Below are 20,519 nucleotides of genomic sequence, written 5' to 3'. Positions count from 1 at the left end.
TGCTTCTCCCTGCTCAGAAGGGAATCAAAGCCTGCTGCCCTCCTCTGACAGGAGAAACAAGGCCATACTGCATGCATATACAGGGCTGGCTCAGCTTGGGAGAGGGTCATGCCTGGGCTGCTGGGACCTCTAGACACACCTGTATGATCATGTTGTCTCCTCCCATGCAACTAATGTGTCACAGTGGTGCTTCATCACCCACAAATCACTTCTCCTTGCTGATGGCATCACTCAGAAATAGGTGCTTACAAATGCCATACAACCCAGCCTCCATCTTAAACATACAGGCTGGGGCAGACTGAGGAAAGACTGATACTGCATGGTGGGAGAGCAGAAGTTACATGTCGTCATGCCACACGTGACTTCATGGCACTAGCAAGGACATCAGCACCTCCAAGCCATCTACCATGTGAGCCAATGTAGGCTGTCCCCTGGGTATCAGTAGCAGAGGCCTTTGGCACACACAGGGCAGCTCTGGCTCCGTCTAGAGCAACCGACATAGCCATGAGCCAGACTTCCCAGTCCCCTGCTGAGCAGGTTCCTTACCTTCAGCTCTCTGTCTTGCTGCTTGAACTCCTCGTCTTCATCAGAGTCACACTCAGGAAACTGGTACACTTTAATGCCAAATTTGTCAATCTCTTCCCGGATCTGTGTCCATGCAAGACAAAAACAAAAGGACACAACACTGAACAATAAAGAAATGCTGGGTTTATTCCTTGTTTGTGCCACAGTGCGTTTGCTATAGCCTACAGATGGCAAAAGGATTTGATGTTTCTTCTAGAGCTGGTCTCTCTGCAGAAACCACTTCCCTTCTCACAGCAGAGCACTGCTGATATTAGATTTGCAGGTGCTGTGTGTATATATACACAAACACACATTGTATTTTTTATATATATGTGTGTGTGTGTGTGTGTATATATATCTATCAGCTATACTGCTCCCCTCCCTCCTCAGCACATCCCTTCTGCCACATCAGGTATACCCCAGTAGAGAAAGAGCATCTCACCCTCTCTTTCAGCTTCCGGATCTCGGAGGGGATCAGGCAGTCGGCTTTAGCAATCAGGGGCACAATGTTGACCTTCTCATGCAGAGCCTTCATGAACTCGACATCCACAGGTCTCAGCCTGCAGCAGGGACGAGGAGGAACACAGTTAGCAAGGACACATTAGGCAGCTCCCCCTCCAGCCTCTCCCACCCACCCAGCACGAAAGGAAAAGGACAGCACTGTCACAAGAACCTGGGGCAGCACTAGGACAGCCCTCAGCTAGGGCGGTATCTTCAGGAAAGCTGTCTCAGATTTTAGCTGCCGAATGTCTCGCACAGACACAGGCTGGGTATTTGCTCCCTTGCAGGCCAAATACTGCCCAGGCCACAGCCCGGAGCCTCCCGCCAGCTGCCCTGTGCCGCAGGCAGCCAACACAACCCCTTCAGCTGCTCCAGGCTAGGCTGGCACATGAGCCAGAAAGGGACAGGGACTGAAGGCAGCTTAAAACTCCCTTTCCTACCCATCAGTCGGGCTTAGCTAGATAGGAAGATACAAGCCTATGTGGCATGATTTCTCCTGATTTCCAAAACAGGCTGTAAGGCCTGAGGGAGATCTGCTCTGCCTGATGACAGGCAGTCTGTCTTGCCAGCGAGCGGGGAGGGAGGTGGTGTGATGCTCAGCAGAGGCAGAGCAGCTGGACAGCTCTTCTCCTGTGCCAACAGCCATGCCAAAGTACAAGCTGCTATAGGGCAATCCTGGGGCACAAGGGTCTTCGCACTGGACTGAGTCATACCCCGGCCCCAGAGTGGGGGCTCTCACCCGTGCCCGAAGGGCGAGATGAAGTACAGGCAGCAATGGACTCGGTTGTCCTGGATGTTCTTCCGGTTCAGGCCGCTCTCATCACGGAAATACTGTTCAAACTGCTGGTCGATGTAGTCAGTGATGGGCTTCCAGCTGGGAAGGGTAATTCAATCAAAACGAAATCATGTGTTTAACAGGACACTGTCTCCTGGGGACCATGAGGCAGTACCATCCCGTTCCCACTCCCAGACTCCCTTCCCGTGAAGCAACCACAGAAAGCAGATGTGGCCAAGGACTAGGAGGAAGGCAGCAATGGCCTGCTCACCACTCAGTGTTGTTAACAGCATCTCCAAAGCCTGGTGTGTCGACTATGGTCAACTTCAGCTTGACACCCTTCTCCTCAATGTCCACTGTGTGCTTGACGATCTCCACTGTCTGGCTGATTCTCTCTTTGAACAGGAATACCTGAGTTAAAGTCAGGCAGTAACTGGGGATCCCTGCTCACACCCACGACAAGCCAGCTCCCTCCTTATCACTGAGCACAGGGAGTAACATGGGTTTCAAAAAACCCTGATCATCCTCTAAGGAGCCTCAAGGGAGTGGTACTGTGGGAGGCCAGCAGCAGGCAGACAGACTCTGAGAAGATACACAAACCTCTGAAGTGCTTGTAGCCCAGCTGTTCTGAACATTTTGTCCAGTCACTTGGGAAGGGGAATCCCTACCACACTACAGCACCCAAGAACAAAAGACAAATCTCAACATCTCAACCCAAAGGGCTAGTTCTGCTCTGCGGCCTCATCTTCCCTCCATAGGGCAGAAGAGCCCCACAGGCCAAACCCTTCTTGCTCGAATACTAGTGCCTCTGCAGCCAGCAAAGGAGAGCAGAGCAACAAACAACAGGGCTGGGATCCAGCCAAGCCTGTAGCTGCTGCTGAAGCAAGGAACCAAAGTACTGGTCCTTAGGACAGTCTAGACTTGTGGGCACAAGAACTATTTGCCCCCTTTGTCCCCAACTTACCCTCTGCGTTGAGGAGCTTTCTGTCTTTGTAGAGGTCTGTCAGGAACAGGCTATTCACCAGCGTGGATTTGCCCAGACCCGACTCTCCTAATTGACAGAGCGCAAAGGGGAGGAGGGAAAGGCAACCAACATGACCCACTAATTGACTTACAAATGAAACTCTGAACAAGGCTTTGAATCCTGAGCCAGAGGAAGTGAGAGAGATGAGCTGTCAGAAGCTGTTTATGGGCATTACATTTTTGCAGCAGTGGGAGGACTTTTCCTGCAAGATGTCTCAATCCTTGTTCACATGTGATTTCCCAGCTCCTCCATCCTCCCTCCCCTCCCCTTCCCTTCCCTTCCCTTGGTCCTTAGCTGGCTCTGCCTTCAATACCCAGACCAGCCACCCTCTGGAGAAGAGGAGGCTGAGGGGAGACCTTATTGCTCTCTACAATTACCTGAAAGGGGGTTGTGATGAGGTGGGTGTTGGTCTCTTCTCCCATGTATCTAGTGATAGAATGAGAGGAAATGGCCTCAAGTTGTGCCAGGGGAGGTTCAGGCTGGATATTAGGAAAAATTTCTTTACTGAGAGAGTGGTGAGACACTGGAATAAGCTGCCCAGGGAGGTGGTGGAGTCACCATCACTGGAGGTGTTCAAGGAATGTGTGGACGAGGCATTGTGGGACATGGTTTAGTGGGCATGGTGGTGTTGGGTTGATGGTTGGACTTGATGATCTTACAGGTCTTTTCCAACCTTAATGATTCTGTTGGAGGAGAAGCTACACTTAGTGCTTGCTCGAGCAGGCTATAAGTGGTCAGGAGGGGCCCATTCCTCCTGGGGGAACAGGGTCACTGCAACACAGGCTGGGGAGCAAAGCGAAGTCTGAGACAAGAACCAGAACAGAGTAAGGGGAGGATCCAGATGCTAAGGGAGCACCTAAGGGAAATGAGAGGAGCTGGTCCTCTCCACACACCCACCATGTGGCCCAGCCACCTCCATCCATGGGCAGTCTCACCTGCGACCATCAGCGTGAAGTCGAAACCCTTCTTCACGGATTTCCGGTGGACCTGGTTTGGCAGAGTGGCAAAGCCCACGTACTGCTTCTCATGGTCCTGCAGGGCAGAGGTGGACAGAGCACGTCAGGGTGTGCCACCCCTCCTGCTCCAGCCTCACACGGCGACAGGGAGTTGGACTTAAAAAGTCCCTGAGGCAGAGCCAAGGGGTGGAGGAGAGGTCAGTTCCTGCCCTGGCAGCAGTGCGGGGCAGGGCACGCACCTCCTCTAGGCTCAGGGACTTCTGCCCTTCCTGCAGGTGGGCACGGAGGGCCACCTCCTCCCAGCCACAGCCCTGCTTGGCTGCTCTCACCAGCAGACACGGCAGTTCACAGCAGCCTCCCAGCACGGAGAGCACAAGGGAAAAGGCATATCCCGCCATTCCCACCAGAGAGCACATCTGGGGCTTCTACTGACATACAACTTTCCTAACTCTTTTCTTCTCCTGCACAGTCAACAGGCTCCCTTCACAGCAGGGTCACCAAATGTCACCTCTCCCCAGGTCTTTCAGAGCCATTTCTGCATCTTTCCCTCCAGAGGCGCGTGTGGCACATGATGGAGAGCTCTCTGTAATTAGTGCCCCAGGACTTGTGGTGTCCTGAGCCCTGTCTAGAGGAAGGCACAGTGGCTTGGCTTCTATTTGACCTGAGACAGGATTATTTCTTGCTGTGTCACAGCCACTCCTAGCTGAGTAAGAGGAAATTCTAAATAATTTCTAGTGTTATTTCTGAAGAGATGGAAGTTCATGGAGCACAGGCATTGGGAAGATATGAAAGTATTGAGAACACAGGTGAGATGCTTTTGGTGAGGGTATTACATATGGTATTATTGGAGCGTTACCTATTGCCTAACCACCCCCCAGATGCAGATCCCTGTCACTGAGCACTCTCTTACCACATAAAAGCCACAGCCAGCCCACAAGTGTGGCACACGCTCTGTACAAGTGCACTAAGTGCATGGAAGGAGTGACGTGACCAATGGTGTGTTTCACAAGCGCATGGCATGCATCCCACAGCCAGGAGCAAACATGCAGCCTGCGCTGTGTCCTGGGTGTGCACACCCTGCTTGTGCAGGGGACGTCCCGAAAGGTGAACATGGCTTGTCTACGGGATTCATAGACCTTCTCCAGCTACTGCCCTCAGGCTGGGCTCAGCACATGGTCCAGTGCTCACAGCTCGGGTGGCTGTGGGTAACTGTGGGCCACAAAGCCCGGCCAGTCCCTCCATCCAGCCTCCACCTGAGCACCCCTGGTCCTTCACAGCCCACACCCCCTTGGCAGTGCGTTCCCCTCCCCTGGCCCCATCACAGAGGGAGGGTGGGCACAGACCCTGGCAAACACCTCCCTTCTCACATACTTTCCAAGCTAGACCCAAGGGGAAGCAGCCATTCACAAATGCCTGAGCTAGAGACATCATAGACTCTGCATTTCAACATCACTTAAAATAAACATACCCCTGGGATTCACACCATAGGCAAATCCACGGAGCCAGGACATCCTCAAAACCAGCCCCAGCTCCCACCCAGCCACAGATGCCTTCAAGCATATGGCTGTCCTCATCCCACAGCTCTCTGGCACTGGTTCTCCAGGCACAGCAGGGAAGACCTCTGTTCCAAAGTTTAACTATCTCCATTCCTGGGGCATACACTGAAAGAAACACAAATTACGATCCAGTGTGTTGAGCTTAAGGGCAATGCTGACTCTCACCTATTTCCATACTGCAAGTGGGCAATGCAGCTCCCGAGCAGCCCTCTACAGCCCCTGGCCACACGTCCACGCGTATGAGCATCCTCAGGCGTCCTCAGCTGAGCAGACTGCAGTGTCGTGGTGGGGACAGACAGCAGGGAGGACACGGAGTTTCCTCCTCCCAATTTATGGCTGCTCTGGAGCTGCCCACTCAGATAGGACAGACATGGCTGATGGCCATTGCAGCCTTAGGACTCTGTTCCTTAGCGTGGTCACTGCCTTCCAGAAATTTAGGTTTGGTTTGGGTCTCGGACTTGGTCACTTCAGCCCTGACAGAGAGAGTGACTGTGGGCTCCGGTGTCCCTCACCCCCTTGCTAACGTAGCTGAAGTAACGCCGCTCCACCACCCCACAGTCCAGAAAGGCAGGAAAGGACACAGAAAATGAAATTAGAGAGAAGTGGGGAGAATTAGAGAGTGCCCAAAGTGCTCCACTGGCAGCTCTAACGGCTGAGCTAAAAGGCACTGGCATCTGGTGGTGCAGTGAGCAGCGGTGAGACCCCGGGTGAAAAGGGATGGCAGCTCTAATGAGCTGCATGCGGCAGAGCAACATCTGCCTGGGGGATACTGCAAACTGCCCCCAAAAGGCTCAGTAAAGAGTAAACATGAGGTGTGCAAAGCAGGGTGAGAAATGTGATAATGGCAAGATCAAGAAAACAAGAAAAAAAAGGCCGCTTCCAGCCTGTGTCCCTCAGTGCCAGGGCTGCCTCCCAGCTGCTTTGCTTCCCGGTGAAATGTATCCATGAACACAACCAAAGTGCACACGTAACAGCCCGCACCTCACAGTGCAAGGACCAGTGTTGCTCAGCAAGTGGCACAAACATACAACGTCCTTCCCCTTGTGCTTCTCATACAGCCAAGCTTTGGGTCAGAGCAGGGGGAGCCCTGCCCTGCCCTTTACCAGACTTTGAAAAGACAATGATCACCTGCTCTCTCCAGTGACTTGACATGCGAAATAGTACTAGTAACGTGCTAATAAAACCATAACTGAGGCTCAGGGTGTGTTTCTCTTATTTTCTTTGTTTTTTAATGTAGATGACTAAGGGCTGACAATGGAGACACTGGGGAGCTGAGCTCTGGTGCAACTCTGCTTACTTCAGCCAAGTGTAACTGGCTGAACCTGATCTTTCGTTTCTGTTCAGCCCAACCAAGAAAGCGTGGATTTACTGGACCTCTGGTTACCTCCCCATAGCTCGGTGGAATCACGACATTGGAAATGAGCAAATCCCAGCTGGTACAGGACACTGCCCTTTACCCATGACTCACGTGCTCATTTCCCTCGCAGTAAGGAAGGTCAGCGCCGAGCACAATACCAAGAGAAGAACTTCGCTCGCAGTGGGAGGCAGCCAGAGTCGCAAGGGGAAAAGCTCTGTTCCCAGCTGTGCCTCCCTCCGACCAGCCACGGATGCACTGCAGAGCCCTGCCGGGAGCCAGTGGCCAGTGTGTCTGCCAAGGGCGAAGGCAAGAAATGCAGGGGAAATTGTGGGGAGGGGTCCCCTTCTTCTAACAGCATTCTCTCAGGAACAACAGCATGGTCCTTGCACCATAGCCAGCCTAGACCCACGGTTCCTCATCTTGGCTTTGAGACACCCAATGTGTGCTGCCATCCCAGCCACGTTGGGGCACTGCGACAGCCATGTGCCACTGTCTCTGCCAGTGTGGCAACATCAACATTGCACTTAAGGAGCCCAAGTAGCCTCCTGAGCCTGGTGTCTGCCTTGCTCAAAGCTCTACACCACTAACCATCTTCGTCAGGACCCAACATGGATGTTATCTGCAGAGCAACTATGCACGGGGTAGAGAGCTTTCAAGGGGGCGTAGAGGGCTGGGAGAGCTACTGAAGGAGGCACGTGGCTTTCTGGGTTGTGAAAAGCTAAAATCCATTAATTAGAGGAGAGACTTCGACTGAGGGAATTCCTGGAGGCATCACGGCCCCCTCCGCATGCTCCTGACCCTCGCGAGCCAGCTCCCATCAAGCTGACACAGGCCAGGACAGCCAGTCGCTGCACTGCGCTTCCCTCGCCAGCCCCAGCTGTTGAGAAAGGGCCCCGGCCAGCCGAGCCAGCGGTGCTCTGGCACGAGAAGCCCCTCTCCCCACCGCCTCCTCCACGTGCTGCCTTTGTTCTCTCTGGCATCCTGCTCCCACATGCCTCGGAACATGCCCCACACACCGCACCTGAGGCCACCAAGAGATGTGGCCGACCTTTGGGGCCCTGTTACAAACCAAAGCACCCCAGGCCAAGCAAAACATGTCTGTACTCTCTCTTGGCACATGCCTGCTGATTCACTGGACACCACAGCAACACACCGTGTTCTTACACCCTCCACCACCCAGCCGAGGTGGCCAAGGCTCCCTGGCAGGCAGTGCTCTCCCTGGGAGTTCAAGCCAAGGAACAAAGCACTGGTGGGTTCAAGTCCTGTTCCTGTTGGGGGTAGAGACACTCGTGATCTGTTGCATAAGAGGAGAAGCCATCTCCGGTACTGAGGTGTCTGCAGGGCTGTTTGTACCTCCAAGACAGGGTACACAGCATGGCCTCCATCACTCCTGCCTTTCCTCGTTCCCTCCTCACCTCCCCGGTGGATGTGCTGTTTAAACCAATCCAGATCTCCTGTGACTTCACCATTCAGCCTGAGGATAAATGGGGCCTTGCTGGGTGTATTCAAAAGGGCTAAAATTAAACGCCACAGGACCACAGAAAATTTGAAGAATAGCCCCTACTCCAGGTCTGCCACAAACACCAGAAATGATGGAGCTTGTGCTGGGATCCTCATGCCCCTGTCCCCCCGCCAAGGGCCCCAAATATACTATTTGCATCCCTTCCCCTTCCTCTGAACATTACAAACAGAGCATGATGCCACCATGCTGGCCAGCTGCAGCGATTTGGTGGGTTGCAGGGCCCTGCTTCAGGCACCCTCCAGCACAAGCTGTCCAGCTCCCTCCCAGGCAGCCCTTCCTCCAGCCCTTCCCCTCTGGCCACGCACGGCCCCCACATCCGCCTCTGCACGAACCAGCGCAGCCCAGCCCCAGAGGAGCAAGAGACCCTTTGCTTCCTTTTGTTGCCAGAAAGCTACATAAACTCATAACACAAACAGCCCTGGGGCATCTCCCGTGTACATCTGTTGCCTCGGGCCTGGGGCTGAGCGTGTGAGTATCAGCAAAACCACTCGCCCACCAGCATTTGTTGCAGCAGAAAGAAAACCGGCTAGCAAAGCACAGCGTTAACACGGTAACACAAACCAGACTGCATTTGGGCATACGCGCAGCACTAACTCTTGCCCTGAGCTCCCCCCCCAAGCACACACACGCCATTCAGAAAGGGAATCGCTGCATCAAATAACCACACAAAAATATGTCATGCATCTCCCAGCTGTCCGTCGTGCCCCTCCGCCCTGCTCCCACAGGGACTGCTCCCCTCCTTTCAGTCCCCGCCATCTCCCCCTTACCAGCGTCTTTCTGCTCCTCTGCTCCTCAGAGGTCTCCTCTCATGCTGCACACGTCTATTCGGGCACCATCCTCCCCCCTCCTGTCCCTGCTGCTCCCCAGCTCTCACGGTGCTATAAATACATCCCCGTACCTTCAGCTTGGCCGGGTGGCTTCGCTGTGCCTGCGTCCGAGGAGAAAGCAGCCGCTCCACTAACCGCTCCTGAATAATGATCGAATCCATAACCGCGGCTGGCAGGACGGACAGCCACTGTGGGCCAAGAAAAAAAAACCCAACCCATGTGTTCCCTCCCAGCCTTCGCTAAATCCATGCGGCAGCCCCCCCGCCTACGCATGCACACACACGCAGCACTGGCTTAGCTCGCCTCGGCACGGCACGGCGACGCGAGGCGAGGAGGAGAGGCGAGGAGAGAAGAGGCGAGCGGGCTCCCATGGCAGCTGCCTGGGATTTCCTGCCTCCGCCTGTGCTGCGGGAGGAGCCTGCCAGCAAGGACAGGACAAAAGCCACCACGGCCGCAGGCCAGAGGCAACGTCTCTCCCTCTTCCAGTGTCCTGCAGAGAGGTTGTGCAAGTACCGGACGTGTCCCAGCCATCAGTCTGACTCCTTTTGTCAGATGGGCTTATTCAGCTGGAGGATTTCTTAGATATCCTGACTGATGCAGCTGAGACAAAGGTTTACTGCAAGGAAACCCGCTCTTGGTGAAAATATGCTGCTTCTGGTTGTGTGCGTGAAGGTCTGAAGGGTCCGGAAAGCTCCCAAAAAGCTGGGTCCAAGCTTAACCCCCAGATCCTAGTCCTGGTTGACGTGGATCTGCCTCCATGTGGTGCAGGTCCATTTGTTGTCTAGTCCAGGTTATACTGCAGCCTCATCTCTGAATCCAATTGGAATAGCAGCCGATGTATTCTGGACCTTACAGGAACCATTTAAGCTTTGAAGACATTTCAAAATAAAGAAGTATCTGTGTATTTGTTAAGCATAAGTACCCAGCCCAGCAATGGCCTAGCAGGCACAGAAAAATAATTCAAACCTCAAGTATGGATTCTGAACCTATGTACAAGACTTGCTTTCCAGCTTTTCTAAGCAGCCATAGAAACTGAACAGGAATTTATTTGAAACAGACAAAAGCTGATAATCTCATATAATCACGATTCCAGAAACTGGGAGGTTACTATCACAGCACGTATAATAAAGTCACACGAGATGGCAATACTGGTGGTGCTGGAGGAACTTGCCATTTGCCACACAAGTTCCTGAGCAGCTTTCTGTTCGCAAACGGGGAAGGACGCAGGCTGCTGCCATGCTCCTGCCTCGCTCCCAGCCAGAGCTCCTACTGCTTCTCTGGGAAGCACAGGTCTCCGGCAGTGGCTCCAGAGAGCACCTGATCAGAGGGGTCTGCCCTGGTCACCTCAGGCCACAACCCAGGGCCTCCACCGCACACCACATTCTGCTATAAGGTACCAAGTTACTGCAAGGTCTTCAGTGGCCTGAAGTCAGGGGGGCAGCTGTGAGAGTGGAAAGGTCTTAGAAACACACCACATGCTGAAAAAAAGGAAAGAATAAGGAGAAACAAGAACAGTGTTTTACCTATGCTGTCATCCTGCAAGCTGAGGGAAGGCGACCTCAGAAGTTGCAGGCACAAGGTCCTAAAGGCTGAGAAAAATAAATGGAGGAGAAGTGGGAAACACTTCCAGAGCAGGAAAACTCCTGCCATACAGCAGCTGTCATGTCGCATGCATGAAGCCCTCTTCCAAACCACCCTGCTCTGCCATCAGCATCCTTAAATGACACCCATTGGGTTTTGTTCCAAATCGTTTCTGCGTGTAACAGTCAAGTCGAAGGCTTGGACTGAGATCCAGGTGTGACAAGAATTGCCATCTCTCAGAACACGTCCCCATTCGGCGGCTCTGCTCCTGCTTTGCAGCATTGCTCCATTCCTCAGGGAGACGATAATCCTACAACATCCTCCCAGCCCAGTGGTAGGTCAGGCCACGCTCATTACACTGTTTTTTTTCTCCTAGATTCACAATACCTAATCCCTGCTTTCCTGACTGGAGGATTCCACCAGCAGGGTCTGCAGGTTGTGAATGACTGAGGAGCAATGAAGGTACCACAATGTCTGCACTGGGCAGACCAAAGATGCATCCAAACTTGAGATAACACAGAGGTTTCACCAGTCCTTCCACATCATAAACCACAATAGCTGCAAGCAAACCCTCTCCAACCCCCATGAATTCTCATGGCTTGGTAAACCGTTGTCTGGGGACCACAGGCCACATGGCCACCAACCACAAGCATCTTCCATGGGTACACGCTGTGTCCCCACAAGTCCACTGCACCAAATCAGAGCATTCTTCTGAGCTTGGATCACAGATGAAGTCAACAATGATTTGGTTGCAACAAAACCACAGTGTTGTTCATGGCCCCAGGAGCCGTGCTGACAGTGCAGAGAGGAACAAGGAGCTACTGTCTCCTGAGCGCCTTCAGCTCTCACACATCACACTCGCTCTCAAGACTGGCAGCCAGGGAGGAACTCCAGCCAGGAGGCCACGCCTGGGAATGCAGAGAGCAGATTAGGAAAAGAAACCCAGAAGGGTAGGTCTTGGCTACAGAGAGCATCTTAAGACTGTGTGGCCAACGCTATGGCTTTCAAAATGCTGAAGGAGGGTCAACTGGTCCCATACTCAGCCCCCTCTGCCTCTCCTACAGATGCTCATCTCGGCTCCTCTCCTACCCAGAGTCACCAAACCAGAAATGACGGGCCAAGGAGAGGACACGTTTTGTGTCCCTCAGATGTGCCACATGACACACCCAGAGCCATTGGCTCAGGTTGGTCTGTGTGCAAACTTCCCAAAGACAGCCAAGCCAACCTTATTTTGCCCCTGTCCTTCCTGATTGTCCCCCTCCCTTTCCATGCAGCCCCTAGAAATGTCCAGCGTAAACCCTGTCCTGCTCCTCCAACAAGAAATCTGATGTACGACACCCCTGAAAGAGGAAAAATAGCACACAGGACATCTTACACGCGGTGTGCACCAGAGCTCAGCAGGGAAATGTGCATCTTTGCCTTTTCAAGATCTAGAGCAAAACCAAAGTGTTTTCTTCCACTGGCTTGTGGGCCACAGGCACCTCTAACCTCCTCTCCAGGCAGGCAGTAGCAGCAGCAGCAGCTCAGGGGTGAAGCTGGCAGCAGAATCCAGGTCTCTGACTGTCGGCAAAGCTTTGCTCGGCCCCAACCCACTGATCACTCAGCAAGGGAAAGGCAGGCTTGGGGTGCACCAAGCTGACCCCCCTTATGGACCAGCCCTTCTTTGTCAAACTGCGACAGTAAAAGAGAAAGAAAAAAAAAAATCAATGAGTGCTGCCTGGCCCAGCCCAGCCCCTCTGCATTGCTGCTGTGTTAAGCACTTGCTTACTAACAATGGAGCCAGCGCAGAGCCAAACCGCATGCCCATCCTTCTGCAAAATCCCTCTCCTTTGGCTTGTAAAAGCCGGCTTGGGGCGAGCACAGCCTCGAAGGCTGCTCTGGGCAGGGGACGCAGCACGTGTGGGAAGAGCTGTGGCTGTGCACTAGCAGCGATGGAGCAATGTTCTACTTCTCCCTTTGTGAGAGGGGATTTCTAGCCTGCAGTGCTGAAGAGGGGCTCTGAGAAGAGGAGAGAAAACACATTATTTCATGTATCTAGATGTAAACTCACAGAAGGCTAAATTCACCACGGGGCAGCTGGCTGGAGCGTAGAAACACTCCCCCAGAACAGCCCATTAGTCTTGCGAGGGCAGGTGGGGGCAAACCCCCAGGCTGCACTCCACAGGCCAGCCCAAGGAACAAGGAGCCGTGCTTCACCAATGGCCCTAACTGAAGGCAAACGCAGTCATCGGAGGGGGAAGCGACACACCCATTTCAGAAAAACACCCAGCACTCAGGACCTGGCAGCAGCGACGGGCAGAGATCAGCCCGTCAGAGATCACACAGAGCTCAGTGTGGTGGGCAGAGGCAGCTGCGAACGTGACAAGCAAGGAGCAGAAACGACAGGAGGATGAGTGAGGAGAGACCAGCACAGATCAGAGGTGGGGATGGGGCCAGGCAGAGGAAATTCTGACCTTGGCTACATTTACACCATCCTGGCCAGGCTCCAGCCACAACAACCACAGCCCCACACACCTTCCTCCCGGCAGCCCCCAGGCTTTCTCCTCGGCAGCCTCCACGCTCAGCCTTTTGCATGGGCTTAGCCAAGAGGCTCAGCTATGAGCAGCAAAGGTAATACAAACGGGAGCTAGATCCAGAGGTCCAGGTGTGAAGAGCTCTCCCATCTCCCCCCACATCAACCAGAGCACCCAGGGGAAGGGGAGCGAGGGGACGCAGCATGGTGCAGGGAGACAGGGCCCCAGCCAGCTCGGAAGAGAGGTCCCCCACCCACAAGGGAGCTGGTTGCTGGCAGAGATGCTCTTGCCTAAGGACTGCAGTGCTCAGGCTCCATCCTTGGTGAACAACCAGCAGCATGTCATGGAAGGAAAATCTTCAGCCTGGTCCAGACAGACACTCTTGAGCAGCACAGAGCCAGGCAATAGGGTCCCCTCAGGGACACATCCGTCCGGCCTGGCCTGTGCAGAGGACTGGTGAAGCCCTGCATATCCATGCCTCAGCAATGTCAGTGCAGTCACATCGTGACAGCATTTATGTTTTTTCCTCTGAAGCAGACAAAGCTATTTTCAGAATTCCCCACAGAAGGGAAGTTCGGTTCCTGGCTACTTTCTAGCCAGGACAGGAAGAGTATTTCCAGAGAAGCTGTTCGTTCAAGTTGAATGGGAGCAGCAGCAGACATTCCCATTCCCAGCTTGGACCAGGACAATGGAGGCTGAGGAGCTGCAGATGTCTTCCCTGTGGGTGCACAGCTGGGAACCTCCACGACTCGATTCCCACCTCCTCCTGCTGCTTCCACTGCGTGGAACATCAGTGCTGACTCCAGACTCGTGAATCTCATGGGTGTCACAAGGTTTGGACTCCGCTGCTCTATCACCAGCAGAACTGGACGCTCACCCTGATGTTCCTGCTGACCTGACCCAAGAGAAAATGCCTTGCTGATCTAAACTCTGATGATTGATTTAACCTTGAACTTGCAAGCAAGGCTCTATGTAAGTGGTTACCGGGAGCATCAGAGCCCTGACACTTTAGCCAGGCTTCATCCTTTGATGCTCAGGGAAAAGCAAGAAACCACACCAGCACTGCAGAAATCCCAAAGCACTGGATTAATCTGCTATACATACAGTACCACAAGCACAATCAACACAGCAACCACATCTCCTGTCTTTTCTTTTACCTACCCCGCAGGTCAAGCTTTAATTTCCGCTCAAGGATCACTGCTGCTTTGTGACATAATCCCTCCAGAAATCTAGCAAACTCCATTTAAAAGGTATTTGTGCTCCCTGCTTCAGGGAGCACCTCACCCTTCCCAAGAGGCACTGCGTGACTCACACGATACCTCCACTTCCAGCTCTGAAAAAGGACCAATGACCATAAATCGCCTCCTGCTTGTTTAAACTCATGACTCCCCCTGGAGCAAGTTCATAGCTCTTGTCACACCCAGCTCCTCTGCTCATTATTTAGGATAATCTGCAAAATGTAACAAATTGGGCAGATGTGGAGCTGGCGGGAACTCTTCCACAAAACTCTCAGTTGCTCTCCTCTCCGCAGAAGCACTGGAGGAGCCACTTCCAGCCAGACCTTCCCTGGTGCGGTACCGACATGTTCCACGCGAGGGAGAAGCCAGCCTGCAGAAGCGCGGGTCTCACAGGGGACAGGGCTCGGTGTCTGAATGGGGAGCTCCCACCACAGCTCCCCCTGACCAGGGCCAGACAGAAATCAATTCGCAGATCAAACCTGCAACCCTCATTGCTTCTGCCTCACGCAGGGTCGCAGGCACTGGCACCTCCTATTGCGAACGCATTCAAACCCTTAGCAAAAGACAGAGGTTTCCAAATTTAGCCTGTTGAGACAGGAGGAAAAACCAGGCGGCGCAAGAAGGTCTGCAGCAGTCTCTCGGCACTACCGCTGCTCATCTTTCCCTCTGCTCCATCCTCCAGCTCTGCAGCACAAATCAGGCTTAAATAGATTACCTGCCTCTCATCTCAAAGCCACAGCTGGGAAAACCAGAGAGAGGCAGAGCAGAGCCCTGCCAGCCCTGGGAAGCCGGGAACAGGAACACTTGGGAGACAAACAGGTACACATTGCTCCATGGCACGGAAGCTGACTGGGCTGGGAGCCATTTGGTGGCACAGGGTGGAAAATAATGGTGATTTATCCTCCAAAATGAAAGGGCACTGCTTCTCCAGCTCTCAGGGTCTCCATCCAAATGACTAGAGCATGAGCAGTTTTGGAAGTTCTTGATGCACATTAACATACATGAACAGAAAAAGGCTGGGGACAAGATCCTACAGAAGGTCCACTTTAAAGTTATAGGTAGTGGTCCCAATCCTGCGATCCTTACTCACCGAGTAGTCCCTTTGAAATAGAGACGACTGCTCACGTGAGTAAGGGATGCAGGATCAGGCCTGTCTACCAAAGAGGCTGAATCCTGAACCGGAAAGGACATCACGGCCTCTGGGCATCCTGAGACACTCAGGCCTGGTCCAGCAGGGGCTAGTCCAAGGGCATCGCCAGGGAAGACGGTCCAGGCTGGGGCACCACACGTGCAAAGAGCACACTGAGCACAGACCATGGAGAGCAAGGCAGTGGACAAATGAGGCTGGAAAAGGGATGCTCCACCCAAGCAGGGATGCTACTGGTGCATCCCCACTATGCCCGTCTCACAGATACTCCCAGCTCCTTGCAAGGAGGTCTTTCTTAACCCTGCTGTCCGCCCAGCAAGCTCCTGAAACCAGTATTGGGAGAATGAAAGCCAACTGTTTTGGGACAGCTCCCAACCTCTGTCTGGGTCTCCCAGCTACAATTAACATAACTTTAAGAGTAGCTGATGCCCACAAGAGAGGAGAATAAGCCCACTCTTAGCTCACCAGATCATTTTTAATTCCATTAGTTAAGGGGAAAAAGGCAGCTCTCTAAAGCAACCTTCAGTCCTGGGAGGCACCCAAGGAGAGGAAAGCCAGCCTCAGCCTGTGTGAGGAATACCCTCGAAAAGCTCTGCGGACTGCACCCTTCAAGCAGACTGCTGCTTTCCATGACAAGGAGGTAGAGGCACCTCCTCCTTCGTAGGTGATCTCCTGCAGGTCTCCATCCAGCGCTCAGACCCCCTGGCTCCAGCCTCCCACCCTCCCTGCTGTCAGCTGCCCCTGCGCAGTCACACTGCAGTAACACAATGCACAGTCCTTGTGCATGCTCATTGAGATGGCAGAGGCGCAGGGGGACCTCCACGTTCCTTCCCTCACCCTTGGGCCTGCACCACGACCCCACTTCACTGAGATGCACCTGCTGAGAGGCTGCCAGGCATTTACCCTCCTCCCTTTGCACCCGCACAGCTCTGCCCACACTCCACCTCCACTGAGACACGACACAGCCATACCCAGCTGCAAAGTGCTGCCCCTTGGAGCCTAGCATGGGGCACTGTCCCTGGCAAACGCAGTTATGTGTCTTCCAGTCTCACCCAGCTCCCCATGTTGTGTGCTTGACCATCTGCCATCCCAGAGGGGACCCCGGGGAGCCCGCTCCCCAGCCCTGCCATATGACCAGTCTGTGCAAACCTCACTGCCCACATCAGCCTGCCCAGGGCCGGACCCTGCGTCAGGACCAGCGTCTGTCTTTGCAGATGGATAATTAGATACCCTTTCCACTTCCTTTTTCCTCCTGATGGTTTCTCTGGCTGGCAGTTCCCCCGCAGCCCTGCACAATCCAGCAGCATTAGTCAGAGGGAAATTCTGCTCCCTTCCTCCCCTGGATGTTGCTCTTGGTTCAATATAAACAGCAGAGTGAACTACGCAACAATATGAGTACTTCGTTGCAGAAGAATTTGTCCTCTTCAGTCTGGCAAACGCAGCTTTCCCTCCCACACCTGCACCTTCTCCCTGAGTGACACAGAAAATGCGTGCGATTAAAATGAGTGTGCTGTTGTTGACAATTGGAAGCAATTAGCTAATCAGCAGGCATATGCAATCAGCTGTGCTGGGGTTGCAGCACACCTCAATTTATGAGCAGTGGTGCATAACACTCCTTTCGGGTAGGGCCTAAAAAAGCACATTTGATTATCAGCAACGGTGTGAGATGCTCTCAGAAAAAGATCATAACTCTTTCCTACAAAAAACCTGAGGAAGAGATGGAGCAACAATGAAATTGGGGTAAATCAACACAGAACTGTCTCTCAGAGCTCCCAGAGAAGGGAAGGAGAGTGTGTCCAGATGAAGCATCCACAGCGATCCTCACTAAGCATACAAGATGTCTATCCTTCTCCCCTGCCATTAAGCAGTGGCTTTCTGGGAAGCAGTACTGGTACCTGAAGCCCTGATGGTTGCAAAAGCATCCCCAGGACCTGCAGAGACGCACAGACACATCATCTCCACCTGACAGAGGGCAGCAGAGAAGGAGTTATCCTGCTGGGATTTACAGCTCCCCACAGATCCCCCCTCAATGGAGATGTACAGAGTGAGTTTTTCCAAGATGATCTGTCAATTCTGACCTCTTGTACCCTGTAACATACTGTGTTCTCCACAGGCAATGTCCTGAGCCCATGCAGAGCACTGCAGGTCTCACAGCCCTCCAATGCAAACCATCAAGACTTCTTGCAGTTCCGCTTCGCTGCCTGGGCTGGGTCATTTCTACTCTCCACCTGGCTGCAAAAACCAAACTGCCGCCTGCCCCATGGAGGGGGCTTTGAAAAGACTTTCAGAAGATTTCAGGAGCTTGCTGCTGACTCTCTCTCCCCCCAGATCCGTGCCAGCCCGTTACTGGCTGCCCACCAAGCGCTGGATGGAGTGTTACCCAGCTGTGCTGCTGACAGGCTCGCAGGCCACGAGGCCCGAGGCACTGCAGACATTGAGCAGTTGGTGCCTCTTCCACCGTCTGCGGCCTGGCCAGGCTTCCCGGGGCCTGGCACACGGTGCACACCAGTGACCGCGCCGGATTAGCGCTGCTGCTGCACAGTGGCAGCGTGGCGTGGTGTTCCCGAAGGGCGTCACAGCCCCAGCTGACCCAAAGAGGTCCCCAGCACAGATGTGTTGCGGGCCACCAACACAGCTGTGGCACCGGCCAGGCAGATACAAAGCCTGGCAATTTGCTGCATGAAAGAAGAAAAGGTAAGGACTGCAAGGCAGCAAACAGCTGTGCTCGTCCAACACTTCAAAGACTGTCAAAATTTTTTACAGCCCAAGGCTTGTGCAGCTCAGGCCAATGGAGAGAGGCTGGGGACCAGGATTGTTCCCCAGTTCCCTGTGCCTGTGCAGCCACACTGGCACCTTGTACCCTGCCAGCACAGGCACCAAGGCCGTGGCTGCGGAAGATGCCATCAGAATAATCAAAAAGGGAATAAAGAGATGCTCTCCAACACCCTTCTCTCCCCCTTTCCCCCATCTACTTGCTCCAGCAAACACCAAGCCTGGTTACACCTCTGCTGCAGAACTCACCACTTCTCTGTGCCCTGCAGCGTGACTAGAGATTCACATTTTGTTAAATGCTGTGATGATGGGAGAAAACTTCAAGTCACTGAATATCTAAATCAAATTGTGCTGTCAAAGGGAATTTAAACAAAGTTCCTTCCAAGCTTAAGAGTAATAGTCAGTAACTGCTGAGTGTTGCTTCTCCTTATCAGAGATGCTGACCAGTAGGGAAAAAATGGGAATAGTTAGTCTGAGTTTGTAGTGAAACAGAGCAAAAGACCTTCTTGGATGGAGAAGTATATGGCTCAGAGTCTTAGCAGAGATTATGCTGGATACCAGAGAGCTACCCATGCCCTTCCCTAATGCAGATGTGACATGCAAGGTCTGAAACTCACAGTAAGGATGACCATACAGATTATTTACCAAGATTGATGGACACTGACAGGTCCTGATGGTTCTGCGGTACCCAGATGAACACCCTGTCTGAGGCTGCTACAGGAAACACCGCAGCTCGCTGGGCTGGGAGGTCGGGTCAGCAATTGCAGTGCTCTTACAACAGAGAGGTGATAACAGGCACCCCAGCACACAGCTGTGAGCCAGCATGCCCCCTGTGAGACCAGCCTTGGTCTGCTTCGGTCCAGCCCCAAACTTCATTAGCAGTTTTGCAGCAGTGAGAGATTCCTACTAACCGCTGAGATGACGCCATCTGTTTCCACTTACGTGCTGGCTTGCAGGAGCGGCTACAGAGCAAAGGACTCCAGAGAGACTTTGCTCTCCTGAGCACACAGGGACTGAACAGCCAGCTGGTTGGGACAGACACAGTCTGAATTCATCCTCCCCAGAGCGACCTAATACCTCCCTTCTGTGCAAAGTACACACCTGGGAGGCACAGCAGCCCTCCCACTTTGGTTTTGCTATCAAGCTCTGTCATTTACCCACCCACAGGCCACTTCCCTGCGGGCACAGAGAACTTGCTCCCAGCAGACAGCACGACTGCACTGACTCACTCACTGCTCTGCATGGCACCACAGCAGAGGAGGGGTCGACTAAGCTGTTCCCACATTTCTTGGTCTGCCCTCTACAAAGCCAAAACGAATCTGTCACTGATAAGCCAGGATCCTGAATTTAACAGCCTCTTTCCTTCTATATCAGGGTCCTGCAGATACCATGTTGTGCAGAGATATCTTTACCTAGACACCTTTTTCATGTATTCATTTTTATGTACGTGCTGCTTGGGGCAATCACATACCCACCTGCCCCAAAAGGGGCAAGATGTGCCTGCGGTGCCTGCACAGTCCTAGCCAGCACAAAAGCACAGAACAGAAAGTGGAGATAAAAACAGTAGCATGGGAGTGTCGAGGCAGCTTCTGAAAATGGTAGGAGGAGGAGGAAAGGGATAAAAATGGGGGACACCCTGTGTGGGGAGGGCTAAGGAAGCATTGGCCCTGTCTGGCAGCTGAACTGCGGAAGGACTCTGCTGCCTCGTTTTACCGGTCACACCTGCCTTGGGAGGAAAATAGTCCTCTTGCTCAACATGAGGTTTCATGCTTTGAAACAGATTGCTTAATTCTTGGCAATTCGGCAACTACCCTTTTCCTGTGGTTGCTGCTTCCTCTCTGAGCACACACAGTATTTTTCAGAGCCAGAAGGGACGTTATGCTCCTCTCAGCCTGCCCCCCGGGGCCCTGCAATTCCCCTCAGTGACTTCTCCCTTTGGAAGAGCTGGTGACTGTGGTGGATTCGCAACCATGGCAGAAAGCAGCAGAAGATGCACTAAGCTCTCCTTCCCTTCCCAAGAAAATCTTCATAGTCTTGCTTGGAGAAAGCTGAACAGAGTTTTCCTGGAGAATGGTGCTCTTAGGTGATAAAAGGATGAAGTATTGGGACATACCGTGAGCAAAATGTAGCAGCAGTAGGACACTGTGATACTGCAGTAGCAGCAACCAGCTGGACAAAACTGCCAC

At 53.2% G+C, this 20,519-nt stretch overlaps 1 protein-coding gene across 3 annotated transcripts in view; it reads right to left on the bottom strand.

Moving 5' to 3' along the window:
- The window catches only part of SEPTIN5 (septin 5), a 56,634-nt gene that overhangs the window by 4,482 nt on the left and 31,633 nt on the right, over nt 1–20,519 (bottom strand). Inside the window, exons 1-7 of one of the 3 annotated variants that reach the window (XM_009811189.2) lie at nt 9,154–9,243; nt 3,800–3,896; nt 2,805–2,891; nt 2,112–2,235; nt 1,805–1,939; nt 1,007–1,124; nt 547–648 (exon numbers count right to left, since the gene is read on the bottom strand). In XM_009811189.2, coding sequence (XP_009809491.2) covers nt 547–648; nt 1,007–1,124; nt 1,805–1,939; nt 2,112–2,235; nt 2,805–2,891; nt 3,800–3,896; nt 9,154–9,243 — 753 coding nt within the window. Of the gene's footprint in view, nt 1–546; nt 649–1,006; nt 1,125–1,804; nt 1,940–2,111; nt 2,236–2,804; nt 2,892–3,799; nt 3,897–9,022; nt 9,049–9,153; nt 9,244–20,519 lie in introns of those variants that run through there. The other 2 variants (XM_059827668.1, XM_059827667.1) reach the window with 2 other exon arrangements.

The sequence above is a fragment of the Gavia stellata genome, chromosome 21 (assembly GCF_030936135.1).
Source record: "Gavia stellata isolate bGavSte3 chromosome 21, bGavSte3.hap2, whole genome shotgun sequence".
Taxonomy (NCBI): Eukaryota; Metazoa; Chordata; class Aves; order Gaviiformes; family Gaviidae; genus Gavia; species Gavia stellata.
The sequence above is the reverse complement of the archived record's forward strand: the minus strand, read 5'-3'. Positions and strand labels throughout refer to the sequence as shown.